The following is a 25041-nucleotide window of genomic DNA, read 5'->3' on the forward strand; positions in this document are numbered from 1 at the left end:
TGCAAAACTAACAGCATCCACAGGTTCTGACTTAGTCTTGCCTTATGCAACTTGATTTTGAATAAATTCTACTTTCCAATTCCATTATTGTTTATTTCATTGTCAATACATTGGTTTTTCGTTCTTCCAGATCAAGACTTTTTTTTTGGTAAATCTGAAAATTCTTTAATGCATTAACTCATCTATCTCCTGAATTTATTACATTATAAAGTGGTGTTGTATTTCTTTTGTATCACTATTGTACTTAAATAGTACAAGAACAGCATACAACACCAAGTCCAAGTCTATTATAACCTGTTGCAAATTCTCATGATAATTCAACTTTAAATGGTATATATATGAATATAGGTATTGTTGCTGGAAATTGGACCCGGGGGCCGCCGCGAAGCCGGGGAAGGAGGAGCTCCGCCGCGGGGAGGGCGGACGGCGGTGCGCCGGCCGGCGGCGTCCTCCTGGAGGCTGTGGAGAGTGGGGTGAGCGACGAAGAGGGCGTCCTGTCCTGTCCTGCAAAAAGAAGCCGGTGGCCGGGCTCCCCGGCGCCGGCCCTCCGATGCTTAAGTCAGAGGGGGCCAATATGTGGAGAGAGCAAGCAAGAGATATGTGGAGAAGATGAAGAGAATATTAAGCTCAATTGTGTCTGTGCTGTTTCTTTTTCTCCTCCGGTCCGAGTCCGGGCCGGTCCCCCTCCCTTTTCCCCCAGGTTTCCTTTTATAGAAGGATTTTTGTTACCTGGGAGGTGACAGGAGGTTTGTCCTGTTTTGTAATAATTAGGCACGATTTGGCCCATTAATGGCGTAGTGGAGAATAAGGCCGAATCGGACCGGAGTCAGGGAGTTGTCACGGTCGATCGGACCTGTTGGAGTGGTTGAACCGCCGGCCGTGGTGGGCCTGGGGTCCGTGGATGGTAAGTGCATTTATTACCGAGTGAACCGGCGGTCAGGGAGAGCCATACGCTCTGATGGTTCAGTGATCCGGAGATCGTCTTGGGCCGTGTTCATTAAATGACTGAGTGCATCGGAGACTTGAGGGGGTCTCATGCATTAATGGCAGGTCGTGCCAAATACCTGCGGAGATCTTATGCCTTGATGGCTTGGAGATAGTGGCAGGTCGTAGTGGAGTCGCGTGTATAGCCGCTAGACCTTTCGAGAAGGTTAGGCAAGGCATCGGCTCGGCAGGGGTGCCGAGCCGAGCTGGTCGCCCAGAGGGGCGTCCTGTGGCGGGGTTGCTTCTAGTACTTCTGCTCGGGGCCCTTTGGGCGAGCGTCTTGCGCTCTTTGGTTGGTTTCCTGGTCGGCGCTTTCTGGTCGATTCTTTCTAGCCGAGCATCCCTACTTGGTCATTTTGGTTGGGCGCCTCTTCTTGGAGCTCTCTCTGGTCGGCGCTCTCTAGCCGAGCACCCTGCTGGTCGGCATTCTTCGGTCGAGCGCCTTTCCGGTCGGCACTCTTTGGCCGAGCATCTTCCTGGTCGGCGCTCTTTGGCCGAGCGCCTCCGTGGCGGTATGACTTGGGATTTTTCCCCCAACACTACCCCCGACTTCCGAGTTCCAGTTGGCTACCAGCTGGAGCGCGGGAAGTAGCTTTAGTTGGGTCATTACGGATTCCGAAAATCCTAATTTATTGCGCATTTTGAATTATCGAGCGCTTCGAGGTGCCTTTAATAGGCGGCGTCTCTCCCTTCCCGAAAAGTCTCATTATTGGGACACTTTTTGCGAAGCGTCCTCGCGTCGTGGGCTCATGATGGGGCCGCACGATCCGATGGGGCGCTTCGGCGTCCGAAGCGCTAGCCCTAATTAAATGCGTCGTTCTGTCTTTTGGACCGACACGTGTGGTAATCTCAACGGGATGCGGCTTTTCTTTTCGCCGATCAGGGCCGTTGGGAGGTTTATATAAACTCTTCCCTGGCCTTCTGTCCCATTCTTATCGCCTTCTTCCAGCTTTTCTTCCTTCAGCCTTTCACGGTCCGAAGTTCTATTCTCCGGCGTCTTCCCCAGGTCGTCCTTTTTTCTTTCTTAATCCCTTTCTTCCCTTACAATGGGTTCTCTCCCCAGTGAGGTCGAGTCTACCATGAGCGTCCTGGAGGTCGAAATGACCGAAGAGTGGTTTTTCCCTCTTCACGGGTTCCGCTTGGAGCCTGCCAGGCGAAGGGATCGGATAGCCGATCCTCCGGTAGGCCGGGTCGGAGTGCATCTGGAATCGCTCTGGGCCGGCCTCCGATTTCCTCTTCACGGCTTCGTGAATGAGTTGCTGACGGTGTGCCAGTTGGTTCCGGCGCAACTTACTCCGAACGCCTGGAGGACAGTGGTCGGTTTCCTATCGTTGTGCTTACTGCAGGGGATTCCGATCTCTGTCAACGTTTTCCGGCGACTTTTTATCTTTAAGTCGAATCCGGGAGACGGAGAGTGGCTGTATATCGCCCTTCGGGCGGGTCGGCCACTTTTTCATGGTGCCCCCTCATCCATTCATGGCTGGAAGGAAAAATTCTTCTTCCTTGGTTCTGCACAGTCCTGGGGGTTTGACCCCAGGTGGGGACCGGCTCAGCTCAAGTCCATCAACAAACCCCCCAGACTTTCTCCACGTGAGCAGGGGATCCTCGACGCCATCCGCAGCCTCGGGGACGGCATCTTACTGAACGGCCTCATATGTGAGGACGCTTTGGTGAACGTGGGCTTGAGCTCGGCGCGTCCCCACGGTAAGAGTAATTACAAGGTGTATTTATTTCCTTACTGTTCTAATGTTCTAATCCTTTTTGCCTTTGCAGATATCGCAAAGATGGTGACGAAAAGCGAAGTCCTCTACGCCCGCTTCCAGAAGAGGGCAGCCGAGCTCTCGGGCGAGCCCACTGAGCCGAGAAAGAAACAGAAAGTCTCGGCGCCCCCGGCCAGCAGTGACCGAGGCGGGTCCTTCTCGCCCTTCGCACTCTGAGGCGGGCCCTTCTCGCCTCGCGCAGTCCGAGGCTGGTCGGGGGGAGGGCGCGGATTCCAGGGGCTCGGGCTCCCGGGGAGCTTCGGCGGCGCTCCCATGCCCGACGCCCTTGGCGCAAATTCCTGGTCGGCAGGACGCTCCAGTTGCCGACCAGGAGAGGAGTTCCGCAGGTCCCGCGCTTGCGCGTCCTGCTCCAGTCGTGCGGCAGTCAGATCGGCCGCTTGCCCGACCCCAGCCCCCTAGCTCCGAGCCGAGGGGCAGTCAGGGAGCCTCGGGGTCGGCTCTGCCTAGGCCAGCCGATGCTGGCCTTCCGGGCCCATCGGGCTCGGAGGAGCAAGTGCCTCTGGCACTCAACTGGTCGGTGTTCGAGGGCGATTCAGCCCTCGAAAACCCTCGAGTGGCGCGCGAAGTTTTTCGGGTCGCGCTGCTCCCGGCCGACCGGGCCCTGATACAGTCCATGAGCTACAATGCTTTCATGGACTCTACCCGCTGCAGCGCCGTCCGGGTATGTAAAATTTTTCATCTGTGTAATTTGTAAAATTTTTACTCGCAGCGCCTTATGTTTTTCTTTTCGTCTCTTTTACAGCATTTGCACGAGACGGAGATGCTGATGCACATCACCCACGACTACCGGGAGCGGGCCCGGAGGTATCAGCGTGGGTATGACGAGGCCCAGGCGAGGTACCTGGCCGCCGAGGCGAGGTACCTGGCCGCCGAGGCGAGGTACCAGGCCTCCGAGGCCGAACGTCAGGTGTTCCAGGAAAAAGTAGGAGCATCCGAGGAAAGGGTTCGAGCTCTCACCGCCGAGCTCGACGAAGAAAAGGGCGCGCATACATTGGCGAGGTCCGAACTGCGCGCCGCGGAAGCTCGTCTGGCTGCCGCCGAGCTGGCGCTGGCCTCCCGCGAGCAGGAGGTGGAGAACGCCCGCCTTCGCCACTTAGAGCTCGAGCGGGGATTGAATAACCTCGAGCGGAAGGCCGCATATCATGAGGCTCGGGAGCTCGAGGCCCGGGAGCAAGCTCAGAACGCGGTGAGGCTCTTCCGCGAGTCGGAGGAGTTTCACGACCTCCTAGCAGAGGAGGGCGTGAATGGGCTAATCCAAGGCTTCCGGGATTTCCGCAATCAATTGCGGCGGCTCCTCCCGGATTTTGACGTGAACCTGCTCCAACCGGGAGCAGGGGTCGAGAGGGGTGATGCGGCCGAGGCGATCCCCGAAGTCACCGAGGTCGCCTCCGAGGTCGCTCCTGCTGCTGCCGAGGCCGCCGAAGAGGCCCCGACTGGTGAGCCAGCTACTCCTGGTGCTGCTGGAGCCGAAGTAGTCGAGCTCGAGACTTGATGTAATTTTTGTTATTTTTTGTAAAGTCGGGATGGCCCCCCATACTTGTAAGGGCCAAACCCGAATTTTTGTACTTAGCCTACGGGCCTTTTTTGAAATGAATATACTTGCTTGGAAACTCGTCTGCTAAGTTTCTCTGCTCGGATCCATTTTAGGTTCCGAGGATATGGGCTCTAGGGCCTCAGCTTTACCCGTCACAGGGTTTGGTTTTAGGTTCGGCTTGCCGAGCTCCATTGCTCGGCCCTTCGACCAGTGGTATAGCAACGCTTGTGCTTAAGGGATTTGGGCTCGGAGAGTCTTTCCGAGCCTAGCCCAGATTTCGACCAAGCCCTAAAGCGGTCACTGGGACTTAAACTTTTTAGCAAAGTTAGTAAACTTTGGGTCCAAGCCCCACATTGCCGGGGCGGGTCGGATTCTTTTCCAATGAATGGGTTGAATACTCGTCAGCTCGTGACGGGGATTCACTGGGCTTAGTATAATTGTGCTGGTGTCGTGAGCACCCCTTCACCGAGGCGATTGAAAATGCTCCTCTGCTCGGTGTCCGTTCTTTGAGGACGTCGGCAGAGAGAAATCCAAAAGCAGAATAGATAATGTAAAAACATTAAATAAATGGGTACCTTGTACCGTGTGCGTCCTTGCGCCGAGGCGACTGAAGACGCTTCTCTGCTCGGACTCCGTTCTTTGGGGATGTCGGCAGAGAAATCCAAGAATAGAATAGACAATATAGAGACATTAATGTAGAAACATTAAGTAAATGGGTACCTTGTACCGTGTGCGTCCTGGCGCCGAGGCGACTGAAGACGCTTCTCTGCTCGGACTCCGTTTTTTGGGGACGTCGGCAGAGAAATCCAAGAATAGAATAGACAATATAGAGACATTAATGTAGAAACATTAAGTAAATGGGTACCTTGTACCGTGTGCGTCCTGGCACCGAGGCGACTGAAGACGTTTCTCTGCTCGGACTCCGTTTTTTGGGGACGTCGGCAGAGAAATCCAAGAATAGAATAGACAATATAGAGACATTAACGTAGAAACATTAAGTAAATGGGTACCTTGTACCGTGTGCGTCCTGGCGCCGAGGCGACTGAAGACGCTTCTCTGCTCGGACTCCGTTTTTTGGGGACGTCGGCAGAGAAATCCAGCGATGGAGAGCGAGCCGAGCTCGTTGGCTGAAGCCGGCGGACAACGAGCCGAGCTCGTCTTGGTCAATGAAGACCGCATCCCAACGCATCGGGGCATCCCGATAAATCGGGGCATCTCGACGTCTCGAGGCATCCCGGCCGAGGTCGGGGTAGGAGAACGAGCCGAGCTCGTTGGCCGATGGAGCACGAGCCGAGCTCGTCGTTGGAAGCCGATGGAGAACGAGCCGAGCTCGTCTGGTCAGAGAGGACCGCAACTCATATCTCGACGTCTCGAGCTTCCCTATAGCCGGGGCATCCCGACGTCTCGGGGCATCCTGACCGTGGCCAGGGTAGGAGAACGAGCCGAGCTCGTTGGCTGATGGAGCACGAGCCGAGCTCGTCGGTGGAAGTCGATGGAGAACGAGCCGAGCTCGTCTGGTCAGAGAGGACCGCAACTCATATCTCGACGTCTCGAGCTTCCCTATAGCCGGGGCATCCCGACGTCTCGGGGCATCCTGACCGTGGCCAGTGTAGGAGAACGAGCCGAGCTCGTTGGCTGATGGAGCACGAGCCGAGCTCGTCGGTGGAAGTCGATGGAGAACGAGCCAAGCTCGTCTGGTCAGAGAGGACCGTAACTCATATCTCGACGTCTCGAGCTTCCCTATAGCCGGGGCATCCCGACGTCTCGGGGCATCCTGACCGTGGCCAGGGTAGGAGAACGAGCCGAGCTCGTTGGCTGATGGAGCACGAGCCGAGCTCGTCGGTGGAAGTCGATAGAGAACGAGCCGAGCTCGTCTGGTCAGAGAGGACCGCAACTCATATCTCGACGTCTCGAGCTTCCCTATAGCCGGGGCATCCCGACGTCTCGGGGCATCCTGACCGTGGCCAGGGTAGGAGAACGAGCCGAGCTCGTTGGCTGATGGAGCACGAGCCGAGCTCGTCGGTGGAAGTCGATGGAGAACGAGCCGAGCTCGTCTGGTCAGAGAGGACCACAACTCATATCTCGACGTCTCGAGCTTCCCTATAGCCGGGGCATCCCGACGTCTCGGGGCATCTCGACGTCTCGAGGCGTCCTGACCGTGGTCAGGGTAGGAGAACGAGCCGAGCTCGTCTGGTCAGAGAGGACCGCAACTCATAGTCGATGGAGCACGAGCCGAGCTCGTCGGTGGAAGTCGATGGAGAACGAGCCGAGCTCGTCTGGTCACTTAAGACCGCACCCCGACGTCTCGGGCCATCCCGACGGATCGGGGCATCCCGTTGTGGCAGGGCATCCCAATATATTGGGGCATCCTGACGTCTCAGGGCATCCCGAAGTTCGGGGCATCCCGACGTCTCGGGGCATCCTGACCGTGGTCAGGGTAGGAGAACGAGCCGAGCTCGTCTGGTCAGAGAGGACCGCAACTCATAGTCGATGGAGCACGAGCCGAGCTCGTCGGTGGAAGTCGATGGAGAACGAGCCGAGCTCGTCTGGTCACTTAAGACCGCACCCCGACGTCACGGGCCATCCCGACGGATCGGGGCATCCCGTTGTGGCGGGGCATCCTGACCGTGGTCAGGGTAGGAGAACGAGCCGAGCTCGTTGGTCGATGGAGAGCGCATCACGAACTCACGAACATCTTCAGGGAGTCCACGCAGGTATTCCATCATCCCGAGGCATCGGGGCATCCCAACCGTGGTCAGGGGAGGAGAAATAAACCTGACCCCATAAGATAATCAGGAGTGTCAGTGAGCTCAAAATAAGTACGCAGACCATCATAAAATGAAATTCACAGAATGAAATTCATAGTTGAACAATGGGGGACCCCTTGGGGTTTTATTGATGGTACACGCGGAGATTTTCAGAGTTCCAGCTCCGCGGAATGGGAGTCCTATCTAGAGACTCCAATTGATAAGTTCCGGGTCGGCGGATGCGCGTGACTCGGTATGGTCCTTCCCAGTTCGGGGCCAGCTTCCCTTGCTCAGTTGGTCGGGAGGCTTCAGCTCTTCTGAGGACAAGGTCCCCCGGTCTGAAAGATTTGACTTTGACCCTGGCGTTGTAGTACTGAGCTGTCCTTTGCTGGTACCTCGCCATACGAACTCGGGCGGCCTCCCTTGTTTCCTCGATCAGGTCGAGGTTGCTTCTGAGCCGCGAAGAGTTGGAGCTGGCGTCGTGGTGCTCGACTCTTGGAGAGGGAAGCCCAATCTCTAGTGGAATGACGGCCTCCGTCCCATATGTTAGGTTGAAGGGAGTCTCGCCGGTGGGGACGCGGAATGTGGTCCGGTAAGCCCACAGGACATTGTATAGGTCTTCGACCCATTGTCCTTTGGATTTGTCGAGCCTGGCTTTGAGACCCTGCAAAATAGTACGATTTGTTACCTCGGTTTCTCCGTTCGTCTGAGGGTGCGCGACCGAGGTGAAGCGATGGTCAATGCCAAGCTCGGAGCAGAACTCTCTGAAGTGGATGTTGTCGAACTGGCGACCGTTGTCAGAGATAAGGACGCGGGGAAGCCCGAATCTGCAGATAATGGACTTTCAGACGAAATCCCGCATCTTCTGCTCGGTGACCCGGGCGAGGGGCTCGGCTTCTACCCACTTTGTGAAGTAGTCGATGGAGACGACCAGGAACTTCCTTTGCCCGGTGGCCAGTGGAAATGGCCCGAGGATGTCAATTTCCCACTGGGCAAAAGGCCAAGGGGAGCTGATAGAAGTCAAAGGAGCCGAGGGCCGGCGCTGAACATTGGCGTTCCTTTGGCACCGGTCACATCTTTGGACGAAGTCCATAGCATCCTTCTGGAGTGTCGGCCAATAGTATCCTTGGCGTAGAATTTTGTGGGCCAATGCTCGTCCTCCCAGATGATTTCCACAGATCCCTTCATGGACTTCGCGCATGGCGTAATCAGCCTCCGTTGGGCGGAGGCATCTGAGGAGGGGAGAAGTGAAGGATCTCCGGTAGAGCTTTCCCTCGTATAGTACGTACCGGGTGGCGAGGCGCTTGATTCGGCGAGCCTCTTGTTCATCAGTGGGGAGGACTTCGTCTTGCAGATAGCTGATGAGTTCGTCCATCCAGCTTGGCTCGAACTCAGTGCAGAGGGTCTGCTCGGGCTCGTCTGTGCTGGGCTTTTGGAGATATTCCAGTACTGCCTCTTTGGGAAGCTCGCTCATGCGAGAGGACGCCAGCTTTGATAGCTGGTCGGCCCTGAGATTCTCCGACCTGGCAACATGTTGAGTGTGAAAAGAGTCCAAGGTCGAGGCGAGATCCCGTACCTTCTGAAGATACTTCTGCATGGTCGGGTCTCTGGCTTCGAAGTCGCCCACAATTTGGTTGACGACGAGCTGAGAATCACTGAAGGCCTTCAAGTCCTTCACTCCTAGCTCCTTGGCTAGCTTGAGCCCGGCGACGAGCGCTTCATACTCCGCCATGTTATTGGAAGCAGGAAACTCGAGGCGTAAGGCTTGCTCGGCGACCACCCCCTCTGGGCTGGTGAGGATGAGCCCTGCTCCGCTACCCCCCGAGTTTGAAGAGCCATCGACATGCAGAGTCCATGTCAAACTCGGGGTCTGCTCCACCGGTGGCTCAGGTTCGGGTTCGACCTCATCCGGTATGGTGCACTCGACTATAAAGTCTGCGAGTGCTTGTGCTTTGATCGCCGGTCTGGGCCGGTACTCAATGTCGAATTCTCCGAGCTCAATGGCCCATTTGGTGATCCGACCCGCACGATCTGATCTCTGCAGGATCTGCTTGACCGGCTGGTCGGTCAGCACAGCCACTGTATGAGCTTGGAAGTAGGGTCGGAGCCTCCGAGCTGAGATGACCAAAGCATAGGCAGTCTTCTCAAGCTTGGAGTATCGGGTCTCGACGTCCCTCAAGACCCGGCTGGTGTAGTATACTGGCTTTTGGAGTTTGCCCTCCTCTCGGACCAGGACCGAGCTTACTGCTACAGGGGAGACAGCTAGATACAAGTAGAGGAGCTCACCCTGTTGAGGTTTTATGAGCAGGGGAGGGGAAGCCAGGAGATGCTTTAGTTCTTCAAAAGATTGCTGGCACTCGTTCGACCACAAAAAGTTCTTCGGCTTCTTGAGGGCTGCAAAGAATGGAAGGCAGCGCTCGGCCGAGCGGGAGATGAATCTCCCGAGGGCTGCGACTCGGCCTGTGAGCCGTTGTACCTCCTTGACCGTCCTGGGAGGCGTCATCTCTTGGAGGGCTCGGATCTTCTCTGGATTGGCCTCAATTCCTCGTTGTGTAATGATGAAGCCGAGGAATTTGCCGGAGGTGACCCCGAATGCATATTTAGCTGGATTGAGCTTCATCTGGTACTTTCGGAGTGTGGAGAATGCTTCATTGAGGTCGGCTATGTGGTCTTGCGCCACCTTGCTTTTCACCAGCATGTCATCCACGTAGACCTCCATGTTTCGGCCTATTTGGTCTTTGAAGATTCGGCTGACCAGCCTTTGATAAGTTGCCCCGGCATTTTTCAAGCCGAATGGCATTACCTTGTAGCAGTAGGTTCCCCCGTCGGTGATGAAGGCTGTCTTTTCCTCATCTTCTGGCGCCATGCGGATCTGGTTGTATCCGGAAAAGGCGTCCATGAATGCCAGCAGCTCGTGACCCGAGGTGGAGTCCACGAGCTGGTCGATGCTGGGGAGTGGAAAGCTGTCCTTCGGGCAGGCTTTATTCAGGTCGGTGTAGTCCACGCACATACGCCACTTCCCGCTGGCTTTCTTGACGAGGACCACATTGGCGAGCCATTCCGGGTAGAATATCTTCCGGATGAAGCCGGCTTCAAGGAGCTTGCCGACCTCCTCGGCTGCTGCTCGTTGTCGTTCAGGGGCGGCGCCTCGCTTCTTTTGTCGCACGGGCTTGTAGGTCGGCTTCACCTGAAGCCGGTGGACCATGACCTCCGGATCTATCCCCGGCATGTCTGCAGGCGACCATGCGAAGACATCCATATTGTCCCGTAGGAAGTTGACGAGGCGACTCCTCTCGTGTTCGCCAAGGCCAGAGCCGACCTGCACGGTTAGCTCGGGAAAGTTCTCTCGTAAGGGAACTTGAATTAACAACTCACCAGGCTCTACCCGCTCTTTCTGGGGGTTAACCCGTGCCTCCATAACTTCAGTTGAGGGCTGGTCAGTTGTTGGGGCAGGCACCTCGGCTGGTCGTCTTGCCTCGTGGGTCGCTAGGTAGCATCGCCTTGCCACCATTTGGTCCCCTCGAACTTCACCGATTCCCTGGCTGGTGGGGAATCGCATCAGCAGGTGGTGAGTCGAGACCACTGCTCGGAGGGCGTTGAGTCCTGGCCTTCCGAGGATGGCGTTGTAAACCGAGGGCAGGCGTATTACAAGGAAGCTCATACCCACGGTACTTTCACGAGGGGCGAGCCCGGCTGTGACCAGAAGGTCGATCTCGCCCTCTACTGGGACTGAATCCCCAGTGAATCCAACTAACGGAGCATTCATCCTCCGTAGTTGCTCTTTTGTCATCCCCATTTTACAATAAGCACCAAAATACAAAACATTCGCCGAGCTTCCATTATCAACCAGGATGCGTTTTACATCAAATTTATTTATGATCATGGAGATGACCACGGCATCATCATGGGGAGTTTCGACTCCCTCTAGATCATCATCTGAGAAGGAGACGGCTTCAGAGGTGCGCGGGCGCTTCGAGGAGGCTTCTTCCCCTGAGGCTTCCCCAGCCGAGGTCCCGCCTCGGATAGTGTTGATGACGCCGGCGATGGGCCTGTTGGCATTTGAACCTTCAGGCTGTGCTGCTCCTTCGGCTGGCTTCTTCCCTTCACGCCGGCCTTGCACAAACCGATCGAGCACCCCTCGGCGGATGAGTGCTTCGATCTCATTTCGGAGCTGGTAACACTCCTCGGTATCATGGCCGTGATCCCGGTGGAAACGGCAATACTTCCGGAGATCACGCCGGATTCTGGTGTCTGGCTTCGGAGGTGGGAGCCGGATGCAATCCCGACTCTCAATCTCCATGAGGATTTCAGCCCGAGGAGCGTTAAGGGGAGTGTATCTTTCATACCTCCCTTCGGGCATGCGGGCCCGCTGTGGGAACCTCTGCTGTGGTGGTCCCCTCAACTGGGGTGGACTCTTCGGGCGGGGCGGATTCTTAGCTCGTCGCGGAGATGAGCTTCTGGGCTGGCCGCGCTCCTCGCGGCGTCTCTTCTTGGGGTTATGCTCGGCCCCGCCCCGCCTAACGGCCACGGCTTCCTCAGCCTTGGCGTACTTCCGCGCCCGGGCGAACATCTCGGTGAGGTCCGCAGGAAAATTCTTCTCAATCGAGAAGAGGAATCTGTAAGACCGGGCTCCAGTCTTCAACGCCGACATGGCGATTGACTGGTCAAGCTCCCGGACCTCCCATGTTGCGGCGGTGAACCGATCCAAATACTCTTTGAAGGACTCTCCCTCCTTCTGCTTAATGTCCAGGACGGAGTCTGACGTCCGTCGCTGGGGCTGGCTGGCGGCGAAGTTGCCAGCAAATTGTCTGCCGAGCTGCTCAAAGGATGAGACAGTACTCGGCTTCAGCCCGGCAAACCACAGCCGGGCTGGTTCTCGGAGTGTCGCCGGAAAAGCTTTGCACATCATGGCCTCCGAGGCTCCTTGTAGGGCCATTAAGATCCGGTAACTCTCCAGGTGGTCAAGGAGATCAGCCTTGCCGTTGTAAGGCTCCACCTGGGGCATCTTGAACCGTAGTGGAACCGGTTCATCTTCAATCTCCGGGGAGAAGGGCGACTTTGTATTGAACTCGAAGTCGCCGTCACGTCCTGATTTCCTCCCGTGGAGTGCCTGGATTTGGCGCTCCAGCTTCTCGACCTTCTTGTCGAGTTCGCCATTCTGGAGGATCGCTGCAGCGGTTCGTTCGAGCGCAGGTTGCCCTGAAACCGACTCAGCTTCTGAAGGCTGTGGCCAGCCTCCGTGGCCCCTGGTTGGGTGCTCTCTCCAGAGGGAGGCCTGGACTTGGGAGTCCTGACCTCGAAGGGGAAGTCCGCTTGTAGGGGGCTCCGGTTGAACTGGAGCCGGAGGAGGCAGTGCCGTTGGGATGCCCCTGGGCTGCAGGCTTTGGACAGCGGTAGCCAGGGCCTGCACCTGTTGCACCAGGGCATCAAACTGCTCCGGCCGAACTTGATGAACTGACTCAGCCGGAGGTGGTGAGTTTCGGACGGAATGCTCAGGGCTGGGTGGAGGACGACGAGAGGCGTTGGAAGCCCCTTTGCTTCTTAGCTTCATGGCAGCGAACTCGGGCCCTTCCTCTAGCGCCAACTGTTGCTGGAAATTGGACCCGGGGGCCGCCGCGAAGCCGGGGAAGGAGGAGCTCCGCCGCGGGGAGGGCGGACGGCGGTGCGCCGGCCGGCGGCGTCCTCCTGGAGGCTATGGAGAGTGGGGTGAGCGACGAAGAGGGCGTCCTGTCCTGTCCTGCAAAAAGAAGCCGGTGGCCGGGCTCCCCGGCGCCGGCCCTCCGATGCTTAAGTCAGAGGGGGCCAATATGTGGAGAGAGCAAGCAAGAGATATGTGGAGAAGATGAAGAGAATATTAAGCTCAATTGTGTCTGTGCTGTTTCTTTTTCTCCTCCGGTCCGAGTCCGGGCCGGTCCCCCTCCCTTTTCCCCCAGGTTTTCTTTTATAGAAGAATTTTTGTTACCTGGAAGGTGACAGGAGGTTTGTCCTGTTTTGTAATAATTGGGCACGATTTGGCCTATTAATGGCGTAGTGGAGAATAAGGCCGAATCGGACCGGAGTCAGGGAGTTGTCACGGTCGATCGAACCTGTTGGAGTGGTTGAACCGCCGGCCGTGTTGGGCCTGGGGTCCGTGGATGGTAAGTGCATTTATTACCGAGTGAACCGGCGGTCAGGGAGAGCCATACGCTCTGATGGTTCAGTGATCCGGAGATCGTCTTGGGCCGTGTTCATTAAATGACTGAGTGCATCGGAGACTTGAGGGGGTCTCATGCATTAATGGCAGGTCGTGCCAAATACCTGCGGAGATCTTATGCCTTGATGGCTTGGAGATAGTGGCAGGTCGTAGTGGAGTCGCGTGTATAGCCGCCAGACCTTTCGAGAAGGTTAGGCAAGGCATCGGCTCGGCAGGGGTGCCGAGCCGAGCTGGTCGCCCAGAGGGGCGCCCTGTGGCGGGGTTGCTTCTAGTACTTCTGCTCGGGGCCCTTTGGGCGAGCGTCTTGCGCTCTTTGGTTGGTTTCCTGGTCGGCGCTTTCTGGTCGATTCTTTCTAGCCGAGCATCCCTACTTGGTCATTTTGGTTGGGCGCCTCTTCTCGGCGCTCTCTCTGGTCGGCGCTCTCTAGCCGAGCACCCTGCTGGTCGGCATTCTTCGGTCGAGCGCCTTTCCGGTCGGCACTCTTTGGCCGAGCATCTTCCTGGTCGGCGCTCTTTGGCCGAGCGCCTTTCCGGTCGGCGCTCTTTGGCCGAGCGCCTCCGTGGCGGTATGACTTGGGGTTTTTCCCCCAACAGGTATTATTGTCAAGGCTAAGCACGTTAAATCCAACTAGAAAATTTTTGTGACAAAATTCTCAAGAAACAAAATGAGAGAGAGTGAAAAACATGAAGAATGTATTAAATTCCATTAGAACGCCTACAGGAATAACTCATACTTTCATTATTCATTGAAGATATAATCATACGGGGATATGAAATTGTCGGCAAGGTATGACAAAATTAAAACATCATTAAACAAATAATGTCCTCTGGTATTATTTTTCCTTCCCTGAATCTCTTTTCTTCACAAATACATCTCTTTAACAGACCAGGATGGATTTGCTTCTTCGCCCAACACTAAGTAAATTCAAAGATCTTTGATCTCTCAAACATTTATTTCAAATGCCCATCAGGCTATGATATACTACTGGGCGGCCTCTAATTCTACTGGTCTTTTACCTAATTTTGGCCTGACGCCCAAACTGAACAACTCCGTCTAGGCTCTAAAAATGGCTGCATCAGGATCAGCCTGGCCTTTTAATTATGCAAATTCGTGAGGAACATGGCAAGACCATCTTAGCAGCAGCTATTCTCTTGATCAAGAAAAGCATATATACTACTTGTTTCTATGTGCTTTGGTGTTCTCCTAATGCTTTTTGTATCATGCAAGGTAATCAAATTGAATAAGTTGACTTGGATTTGATTTTGTCAGCTGAATATATTACTATTGTTTCTAATTCGTGTCAACATTTGCTAATGCGCTTCATCATAAAATATTTTACCTTTTCTAATCTGTAGAATATATTATTTTTGACAAGCTAAAGCAGCAAAGCTTAATTCGATACTTTCATTAAATTATACTAGATTATGATTCCTTACTAATTTTTCGCTGCAGACCAACTTTGTTACCTGAAATGGAGAATCAACATATATGCATATCTCTCGCTTGTGGCAGTTCATGTAATGACATAGTAGCTTCATTTCGCCCCAGAGTTGAGCTCTCTAATGATAGCATGCCTTCTCAAACTTCACTGTCACCTTCACCTACTCTTTCTAATTCGGGAAAGTTAGGTTCTCATGTCCTCATGAAAAGGGTTGATGGTTCATCCTTTCGGAGACATGAGATAGGTTATGGCAATGTAAGCGAACTTCGGATGTCAAATTCTGCGATCATATGCAGAGATGGCAAGAGCCCGTTGTTTGCTTATGGGGATGAGTCAACTCATGGGGTGTGCATTTGGGATTTGCCTTCTTTCCAAGTCCATACCCGTCTAAAGCCACATCAGCACCCAATTCTTGATTTGAAGTACCAACGAAACTCCACAGGCCCTGGATTCCTTGGCTGTATAAGCGAGGACAGGTTGCAGTTATTCACTTGTTATTGATCGATGATGTCTTATACTCTTTGGTAGCTGAAGCTGTTGCATAGGTCTCTTCACCATAAGAGAAGGTATGGAAAAGTTTTGCATAGTCTAATGTTACTATTGCTCAAATTGTAAGTGGCTCTGTACGGACTAAAGAGTTTATACCCGTACAGAGTATGAGAGAGGGCTAAATTGTGCAGAGCATCAAACTATGTGCAGTAATAATTGATGAGAAGGGTATGATTAACTTGTCCCTCAAATGGGACTTTAGTGTCATGCTTATTATCTGGTCCATGATGGCTTGCTATGATAATCTTTGTTATGGATCTCACTTCTCTTTCATGTTTAGGTCATATTTTAAGAAGTGAAGGTGGGTTATTTTTCTAGTTTTCGCAGCAAGAAAATGGCAACTGTGGCAATGCAATTGATGTCTTGATGACAAGCTAACGAGTTTTTTGGGAACAGAATCCTATTTGCAGCTCGGGTTTCGAAATCAACAGCTTGATGTGGAATCATCTGAAAATCTGATCTTCTTCGGCTAAAACTAGTGGGGGGTATGCAAGTTATTGTAAAAAGTAAAAGAAAATAAAATTTTGATATGCACTTGAAAAGTTTTGTCAATCTCTCTCTCTCCCTCTACTTACATTCTAGATTAAGTCTTTGCTTGTGGCAAAAGTATGGTTGATCGGTTTTCATTCTTTTTTGATGAAATCTGTATTCATTTTGATATAAAGAAAATATAAAATTACGATACTCTGCTTCGTTAATGCTTTAACAGATGGTGGAGTCGAACTACACATGAGAATTTGCATTTCTAGCTCTCCGCATGCGAGTGGAGACAGAATGCCTGTGATATATCCATCTGGTTTAAGAGTTTTTTAATTATTTATGTTAGCTGATGAATATACTCATTTTTGCTGATGCACTTGCATTTCCCTTTTTTGGAGCAAAAACCGGACCAAGTAGGTTATATTATGACAACTGAGTACCTACACATATTTTTTACATGGAGATCACAAGGTTCATATCCATGCTTGTTTGATGGATAAGCTTTCACATCATAGTATTAACAATCAAGATTAGATATTTTGTAGGCTTTGATCCCCTAGGGACTTCCTGGCTCTCCTCCATCGTTTGCAGATATCCTTATTCTTGTATTTTCCATGTGACCCACCATGAGCACTAGAAGGAACTCATTAAAAATGTGGGAGCCGGGCAAGAAGGTAAGGACCTAATTATTATGCATCGATGGAAGTTCAGGAAGGGTATAAAAACTTACATGAGAGTTAGTTTAAGGCACAAGCAAAGATGACCTGTAAATAGTTAGGATCACGCTCGATTGTTTTAGTAGGAAAATGAAAGGATGGATAGAGAGAACTCTTTTGAATGAGAAATGAGAAGAAAATATCTCAAAAAGTCGAACAAGAAGAAGCAGTTTCAAGGGAACTAACCAGGAAAAAGTAAATGCATTGTTTGTTACTCTACTTGAAATGTTTTCATGAACAAATCCTCGAAGGAGAGGAAATGTTGAACTACTTCTCTTTCCGTCCGAGAAACCAAAGGAGGGTCATGGCCGCCATGCTCCTCCCTGCGTGCCAGCTACACTATTTTCACTCTCCAATTAACCACAAAGATGGACGTAGCCAAGCAAATTCTTTTGGGACCTGACACAAGAAATTTGGCAGGTTTCTAAACTCCAAGGCAAAATTGAGACCACACATGGAATATATCGGTGGACCAATTCGTTTTAGCCAAGTTTTTTGCCAATGGCATTGCCCCTCGCAAGGCAGGTCATGTTTCAATCTTGTCGGGGAGACAGACTTCCAGATTTCCATATAGACGTTGTAGCCTCTGCGTCAAAAGTCGAAGTATCAGAGATAGATGAGACGTTTGTGACGGTGGGATCCCCTCGGCCCGCCATCCATATAACCTCTCCCCACCCCTACGACCAAAAACAAAATAAGGAAATTACAGAGGATGTTTTGATGACAATGATGCCACACTAGATTCCCCAATCATGAGTTGGTTGGAGAGATGTCACTTTGACTCTTAAAATGATATGTTGGGCACTTGGTTTCTCCAACTTCTTAGAGATCAACTTTGACGGCAGTACAAGAGAGAGATTTTTAGTGGAGCCTGTTTTATTATCAGAAGTATTAGTGGTACTCTAGTAGTTATTAGAAGTTTTGATACAATATTTTTATTAGCAGAACTACCAAATATTAAGAGCTTTCCATATTTGTTTAGATGGGACATCTTGATAGTTATTAGATGGTTTTCGGATCCACCATCATGCTAGATTCTATTATCTTCGATGGGATTGCTGGCAATTAAGGTACACATTTTTCTCTATACATGCAGGGAGTTAATAATGTAGCCGGATGACATCTTATCAAACATCAGATCATAGGACCATCCAAAGGAGAAAGAGGGAAGAAAGATCACGGCACATCCTGAGCAGGGGGGTAGTTCTATATACACCCCCCCTATTGCTCAGGACACCCCCCAAAAACCAAAAAAAAAATACCCAAACTAACCTTTAGTGTAATTACCATATTGCCCTTGAAATTTTCTCATACACCCCCCTTCCTCCTCCTCCGTTTCGTTTTGAAAAGAAAAAAAAAAAAAACCCCTCAAACCCCCCTTAAACCCCTCCTCCCCCGTTCCCCCTTTTCCCTCTCGTCGCCGGCATTCTCCCGATCTCCGACCACCTCGCCGGCTTCTTCCGGAACCACCTCGCCGGCTTCTTCCGAAATTTTTTTTTTTTACGGTTCGTGCTCCGTTCGGCACTAGATCGCCGAACAAAAGGCTTCTGTTCGGCTGAACAGTGCCGAACAGAAGCCTTCTGTTCGGCAACCCTCAACCGAACAGATCTGTTCGGCTGCACAGTGCCGAACAGAAGGTTTCTGTCCGGCACTGTTCAGCCGAACAGAAGCCTTTTGTTCGGCGATCCAGTGCCGAACGGAGCACGAACCGTGAAAAAAAAAAATTTCGGAAGAAGCCGGCGAGGTGGTTCCGGGAGAAGCCGGCGAGGTGGTCGGAGATCGGGAGAATGCCGGCGACGAGAGGGAGAAGGGGGAACGGGGGGGTTTTGGGCGTTGGCGAGGTGTTTTGGAGGGGAAGAGCGGGGTGGGGGGGGGTTTGGGGGGTGTAGAGAGCAATTTAGGTGAGGGGGTGGGGAGGGTGGGGGGTAATTTAGGAATTTTTAATTTTTTAGGGGTGTCCTTAGCAAATGGGGGGGTGTAGAGAGTATTTAATTTTTTTTTAATTTTTGGGGGGTGTCCTGAGCAATGGGGGGGTGTATATAGAACCACCCTGAGCAGGGCCATGCATATGTTAAGTAGCTTTTGGTGCCACGCAACCAATACGTAAGCTTGTGATTTTTAATAGGAAAATATGTTAATAGTAGAGAGCAAGATGAATTCCATCCCTTGCTTTTATTGTTTTGTTTTTATGATTCATTAGTGTGGCTTGCATGATTGGTAGCTACCCTGTCATGTTCAAGGCGATGCATTCATGCATGAACCTTTCAAAAAGGATTAGGTATAGCTGGAGTCGCAACTGTGGAGCTCACCCTTACATTTCCACATGCTCGTAGGGACATGGAAAAGGCCAAACAAAACGTTTTTTTGCACCAGTCTTCTTCTTCTTCTTCTTCTTCTTTCTTTTGAAAAAAAATATAGGGAGGCTTGCAGGCATTCTGATCTAGCAGGGGTTGCACTCCCATAATTCTCCTAAAACCCACATTCCTAATGATAGCAAGGCACAACCCCAAATATCTTGTGTAAAATCAAGGCACCTTTTCTTTGGTCAAGAACATCAAGGGACTTCACTGAGTCCCTGTTTGCTCGAAATGGATAAATAATTTTAACCAGGTTAAAGAAAAATAAGCACCTTAAATTGTTTTTTAGCAATTTTATTCTGAATTTCCAAAATATCTTTTCTCATTCCAACTCTCTTGGTTTGCCAAGAACAGCTTTTATTTAGTTAAATAAAGCTAGATAAGTGGATTTTTAGGTTTATTCCATCAATTCTCAAATCAAGAGAGGCCTAATTGGTCCTGCAAGTCCTATAAATCGAATTGCGTTAGATAATCCATCCAAGAGGTCATCCATTATTGTTAGGTTCTTGTCTATTTTGGCTGCATTTCCGGTCAATATATTTTTTTTGTTCACTCAAGAATCAAGATAAGCTGAGATGACTATTATCATATTTTTGTTTTCCATCCATTGTGGCATCCTAGCATGCTCATGTTAAGTGGTGAACCGGACAATACCCCGGTGCTCATGGTTCTCCTTTCTTTTGGGGAGGTTCCAAGTTGAGTCTTGGGTGGTGTAGCCCAAAGTATCTTGGTTGCTCTATGGATGTCCTTAATTTACAGCTGCAGCTTGGGCTCATTTTCTATAAATTAAAAGCCACAATCTGGATTTGTAGAGGATCGAGAGATTAATATTTGCAACCCACACTGCCTAAAATGATTCAATCACCCTCACCCCATGAACCTCTTCTTATTTTCTTCAAAGTTCAATTGTGCATGGATTTCATCTTAAGAAATGGATTCATGGTTTCCACGATTTCCAGATGCCCTTGTTAATTTGTGGTTGCTGCTAATTAATGTCTATGATATGTATATTTTAATAGAATAGATGAAAAAGCCACAGGGATTAAGAACCAAGAACACCATATACCAATGTTAAACCTGTTTAATTGTGATTCCAGATTTTTTTTCCCTATTTTGAAAAAAGTATGTTTAACCTGTTCTCTGCATTTGAAAAATCTGAGAGCATAATGTCATGACATGGTCGAACTTGTCAAATTACCCCTCCTCTTCTTTGACAAATGAAGAGTCGTATACAAATTGAACTCAAAATTAATATTCAGCATTAGAATATTGAGAGGAGAATTAGAATTATGAGATTTCATGATTATATGATTTTATGCAACTGTTAGTGAGTTGATGCGAGGTTGACAGCTTTGCGGATATATCTTTTCAATCCTTTCATCCACTTGGAATTTTGCTTCATAGTTCAACTTACACTCGACATGAGAAGACTTGGATGATGACATAGGTTTTCAAATCCTCTGGAAGTCTTAAATACCCGTGGATCCATTCACATTGAACCTAAATTTTTTCATTGCTTACACCTAGAGATGGCTTAAACTGCTGCTGCTGCTGCTGCAAACTGCTGAAATTTTCATTCACTAATTTTTATTACCCAAATTGCAGCATAGACCAAACCAACATTATTTGTTTAGTTTCAAATACAATACCAACACCCACACATAAATGATTGATAAAATTTTAATACCCCAAACGCCTCAACTACTGAATCATTTAGTAGTAGGGCAGCCCTCACAAAAGCAGAGACACCAAAAGAGTCTAGAGCAGACCAAGTGACAGTAAGATGGATCAATTGAAGCACTCAGGCGTGAGGGAATGATCCCTCCTGGAATCCTGGCAGTAGTAGTAGACCATATAATTGCTCTGTGCCCATGTCATTGCAGCATTCTGCTGAGAGCTGAGCCCAAAGCCAGATGGTGATGCAGCGACCGGGCGGCAATCCGATGGCGCGTAGGCCGAGCACCCTCCGATCATGAATTTGGCGAACCTCGCAACGAATGGCTGATAGTGGTAGTCGGCCTTGTATTTGCCGTCTTCGGTAGCCCACGACGATGCGTCCCAAATTGAGCCATACAACCACATTGGCCTCACCGGATATGTTGCTTCATCCTTCCTCACATACCTCCTTATCGGCACATCATCTACAAAGAATCTGCGCAGATGAATATATTGAGCTGAGTCTACTTAGCACTCATGCAAGACTTGGATGAAGAAAGTAGCTTTAAGACGTGTATCACATCATTGAGGACATTTCTCGAATAAAATAGCTTAGTATGTGCTTTTGTAGATGGAGAATAACAATATTTACCTACCTAAGTCCTCGGAGTTCTACTGTTCTCTATTCTTTTTTAACTGTTAAGGAATCCAAGAATATAACTTGGTTGTTTATTTTGTTACCATTCATCTTTCTTGTTTTACTTTTTAAGTTAAAGATTATTTTTAAAAATAACCTCTATGTTCTTTACTTTTTGGATAAGACCATACCAATTTGGACCGAGTAGTCTTAGGCGTGACTTTCTGCCCAAATAGGCTGTAAGTCCCCATATCCATCAAGTCCTCTGCATGAACCTGCTTGCTGTCTCAGAGAGAGAGAGAGAGAGAGAGAGAGATCCCAGTGGTTGTCATAATTCCTTCATGATTGATATCTGTGGAGCCATGGCTTGCACAGTTCAAAGAGAAGAATGCCCAGATTAAACTAATGGGAGATTTTGGTCTCTAGCATATTAAAAAGAGCCATTGAACAAGTTGCATGTTTCTAGCAAACTTTTCATTAGCTTTATGTATAAGAAAGATTTGATTTATAATTTCAATTAAATGACGTACTTGGTGGGGCTCACATCATAAAATTACCCATGTCATAAAATTTGGAGGTGGGGCATCGCCACTGGGCTAACCCAATTCACTGATAATTGTATAGTACTGTGAGTTTTTGAAACAATTCAACAGCTTATTGACTTCTTTTTTTTAAAAAAAAAAAAACTTTAAACTTTTTCCTTCATTCTACAACACAGGTGCATGTAAATTAGATCTCTTAAGTGATATGTTCTGAAACTTGCCACCTTTTTTTCCTTAAGAAGTTGGTCCTTTTGGACTGCTGGATATGATGATCTCATCTTTTATTTTAGAATTTTTTTGCATGAATATCCTTCTAAAAATTCAAATTTGCGCGAATACCTTCTTAAAATTTATATTTATTCCTGTACCCTCATAGAACACTGTTTTTGCACAAATGCCCTTAACATAATTATTTTTCTAACACCACTAATAAAAACTATATTTATTATAATTAAAAATAAAATAAAATTTTGAAACTATTATTTTTGTCCTCCTTCGCGATCGCCTTATAAATGTTTATTTTTTGCACATCTACTCATTAAGGGTATTTTAGTCATTTTAATTTGAAACTATTAATTTTTTAACGGCATTAGATGGTGTGGGTACTTATGCAAAAACAAGAGTGAAAAAAAAAGTAAAATAGCAAAACAAGTATTTTACAAGGATACACATACAAATATTAATTTTGAAAGGGTATTCATGCAAAATTCAATATTTAGAAGCATACTCATGCAAAAACTCCTTTATTTTATTTTTCTTTTTCCTACAACGCATGATGACGTCATTATCCTAATTGCCCAATACTGAATTACAATCACTTACATGATCTCATCAGGGTTCCACAGTATAGCATAGTGATGAAAGTCGGCAGTGGGGTCGAACCATAGGTGGAACCTCATCTCTCTACCAATGATCGTCCCATCTCCACTCCCCCTCACATACACATTAGTCTGCAGTGTGTATGGCTTCCCTGGCGTCGTCCCCAAGAACTCGATGTCCACCTCGTCGTGGAATCCAGGGTGCGCTTCATTGTTCGAAAGCTACAGATCACCAAACCATCAAGCAAAAGCTAAACAACGTAATAACTGATAGAGTTTTGCATGACTGTTTATTTTAATGACTGAGTTTCCTCACATAAAACGCTGTGATCACACCAGCAGTGTAGCCAGTTTGAAGCCTGACTGATGCACCAAAGTATCCATTTCGAAATGGGCGGATCGACTTGAATCCACTTCCTGCATACGTATTAGGCACAAAGAGAGTGAGCAGTTCGCATTTAGACAGCTTAAAGTATGATGGAAGGGAAGAAGTGAAAGGAGATGAAATGTTAGTAGAAGACCTGAGCTGCTGTCGAGCCAAATTGTTAAGGAGGATTGGTCTTGGGAGACTGACTGATGCTGAGGGCCCCAAAGGTTGTTGAAACCTTGATAGAAGCTTATAGGCCTGAACTTGGAACTCGGATAGTATCCGGGAGAAGGCTGGGAAAAGGTAGAGTGGAACATAAGGAGGAGCAGGAAGGGGAGGAGAGGAGCCATGGAGGTTGAAGACAAGAGGGAATGAGGGGGAGCAGCGAGGGAGCGTATGGGAGCAAATGTGATATAAATAGAGAGATTGCGTGGGCCCACTAGGTTGGAACTTGCGAGGACGATGGTAGGAGGCTGCACGAAGACAAACCGAAAAATTGGCTAGATATGAGGAGGAGTAAAGATTAAATTTCAAGGCTCCAAAAGAACTGTAAATTTTTTTTTGGCATTGCATGGTACTTCCCATAAACATTTGAGATAACATAGGAGCTAGTTTTAATAATTGATTGCGACTCTAGAGATTGATTGGTACAAGAGGTCACATGGTCCTTAAATAGAAGAACTTAATTGATATCGAAACAATCTCGAATATCACTAATATTGTGAATATATTCACCAGAACTCTTATTAAGAACTTGGTTAACATAATGGCAAGTTCTCATCAAAGATAAAGTTTAGCGAGCAGCAAATACCACCAACCAATCCACTGCCGATCATTTTCACTGCTTGTCTATCATAATGTGCAGCAAAAGTTCTATTTTGAGTTTTTTGTAGATTAGTCTCTGAATCTTCTATATTTGTGTATTAGCCCATATCTCTTTATTTATTTATTTATATAAAAGACCTTGTAAAGTTCTCTATTTGTGCAAATCAGTCTTTCCGCTAATTTTATTGTTCTAACATAGATTAAGGTTAACTAGGACTATAGAATGACATAAGTGCCCTTAAGTTGATAAGGAATTAGGACTCGGCCTCTTCTTGCTTGCTTTGTGTTGTTTTGGCTCGGCACTTGGCTGCTGTGAGGACCAATGATAGAGAGGCATGGTTAATTAAGGGGTTGGATGAGTTTAACAGCTAGAGACAAGGCTATCTAGAAAATATGAAATTAATATTATTAGGAGAATATAAGTAAAATATTCCATTATCATCCAGTTGACACGAGGGATGTCTTAGCCATAAGTTACAAGATTTGAAGGATTAAAATATAAATACAGAAAAGATAGAGATTATTATGTAAATATAGAAAACATATGCGTAAATTCTTTTTAATTTTTTTCATCTTATAAAATAAAGAAAGAAAAGTAAATCATCGGTAGCTGAATCTTTTCCAAATTGGTGCTTATATATGTATACGACTTGTCAACATGAACTTTGGGAGAGGCATTCCCAATTGAATGCAAGATAATCATCTCTATTTATTAAGGTATAGTTCACTTGCCTTACAATGTATATAATCATCTACATTAGTTTTGATATGTAAAAAGTTAAAAATCATTAAATTTTTGTGCTCGGTCATGATATATGCAGGAAAAATTAGGCTTTAGGCCTAATGAACATGTTTGTGCACAATATAATTCTCAGTGAAATATCACAGAACTGGTGTCATTTGGTGCATGACACAAGACATTGTTGTTACTCCTGGCCAAGCAACGGTCGAATTTATTAGGATCCATCAATCTCTTTCAAAAATTTTAAAAAAAAGACAAAAGAAAAAAAGATGATGCCAAAAACTAATGATCCACTTGTCCTCCATACTTGAATAGAAACAAAAAAAGGTTTAATGGAACTACCTACCTTCGGAGGTGCTATTTTCGACTGTGGGAATTGGTAAGAGCACAAGCTTCACCAGCTGGTTGTCATGGTTTCATAGCAGACAGTTCATAGCTAAGAAGTCCTCATGAGTATTACAATTTGCAGCCAAAATTTCTGCAGAAAACCATCTCTCAGGCCTAATCTCGACCTTCTGCTGCTAGAGACTCAGAAGCTGCATCTTAGCTTTTTATAGGTGAAAGACCAGCATAAATTGGGTTATAATTTGATCGTATTCGATATATATGGCCACAATTGAAGCATTGGTTCAATGTGGAAGTGCAGCAAGGAAGTATGCAGGTTTGGCAAC

At 48.7% G+C, this 25041-nt stretch overlaps 2 protein-coding genes across 9 annotated transcripts in view; one reads left to right on the forward strand and one right to left on the reverse strand.

The window, feature by feature from the left end:
* The window catches only part of LOC103714133 (Transducin/WD40 repeat-like superfamily protein), a 51490-nt gene extending 35576 nt beyond the window's left edge, over nt 1-15914 (forward strand). For 3 of the 8 annotated variants that reach the window (XM_039123671.3, XM_088718067.2, XM_088718065.2), the window contains one exon: nt 14693-15453. In XM_039123671.3, coding sequence (XP_038979599.3) covers nt 14693-15182 — 490 coding nt within the window. In that variant the 3' untranslated portion in view covers nt 15183-15453. Of the gene's footprint in view, nt 1-14692; nt 15454-15510 lie in introns of those variants that run through there. The other 5 variants (XR_005510724.3, XR_015976231.2, XR_015976230.2 and 2 more) reach the window with 4 other exon arrangements.
* A 4399-nt stretch (nt 15915-20313) lies between these two features.
* Nucleotides 20314-23204, reverse strand: LOC103714134 (putative xyloglucan endotransglucosylase/hydrolase protein 32). Its single transcript, XM_008801287.4, has 4 exons — nt 22958-23204; nt 22753-22853; nt 22441-22658; nt 20314-20935 (listed from the first exon to the last, which is right to left on the reverse strand). The coding sequence occupies exons 1-4, from the start codon at nt 23151-23153 to the stop codon at nt 20572-20574; spliced, it is 879 nt and encodes a 292-aa protein (XP_008799509.2). The 5' UTR covers nt 23154-23204; the 3' UTR covers nt 20314-20571.
* Between the last annotated feature and the right edge of the window lie 1837 nt (nt 23205-25041).

This window comes from Phoenix dactylifera, chromosome 3, assembly GCF_051530095.1.
Source record: "Phoenix dactylifera cultivar Ajwa chromosome 3, Ajwa_hap1_PhDact_Kaust_v1.1, whole genome shotgun sequence".
NCBI lineage: Eukaryota > Viridiplantae > Streptophyta > Magnoliopsida > Arecales > Arecaceae > Phoenix > Phoenix dactylifera.

Coding starts and splice junctions, on each gene's coding strand:
- LOC103714134 (XM_008801287.4), bottom strand. CDS start 23,153: ATGGCTCCTCTCCTCCCCTTCCTGCTCCTCCTTATGTTCCACTCTACC. Junction 22,854..22,957: donor TTGGCTCGACAGCAGCTCAG/GTCTTCTACTAA, acceptor ATACGTATGCAG/GAAGTGGATTCAAGTCGATC. Junction 22,659..22,752: donor GTGTGATCACAGCGTTTTAT/GTGAGGAAACTC, acceptor GGTGATCTGTAG/CTTTCGAACAATGAAGCGCA.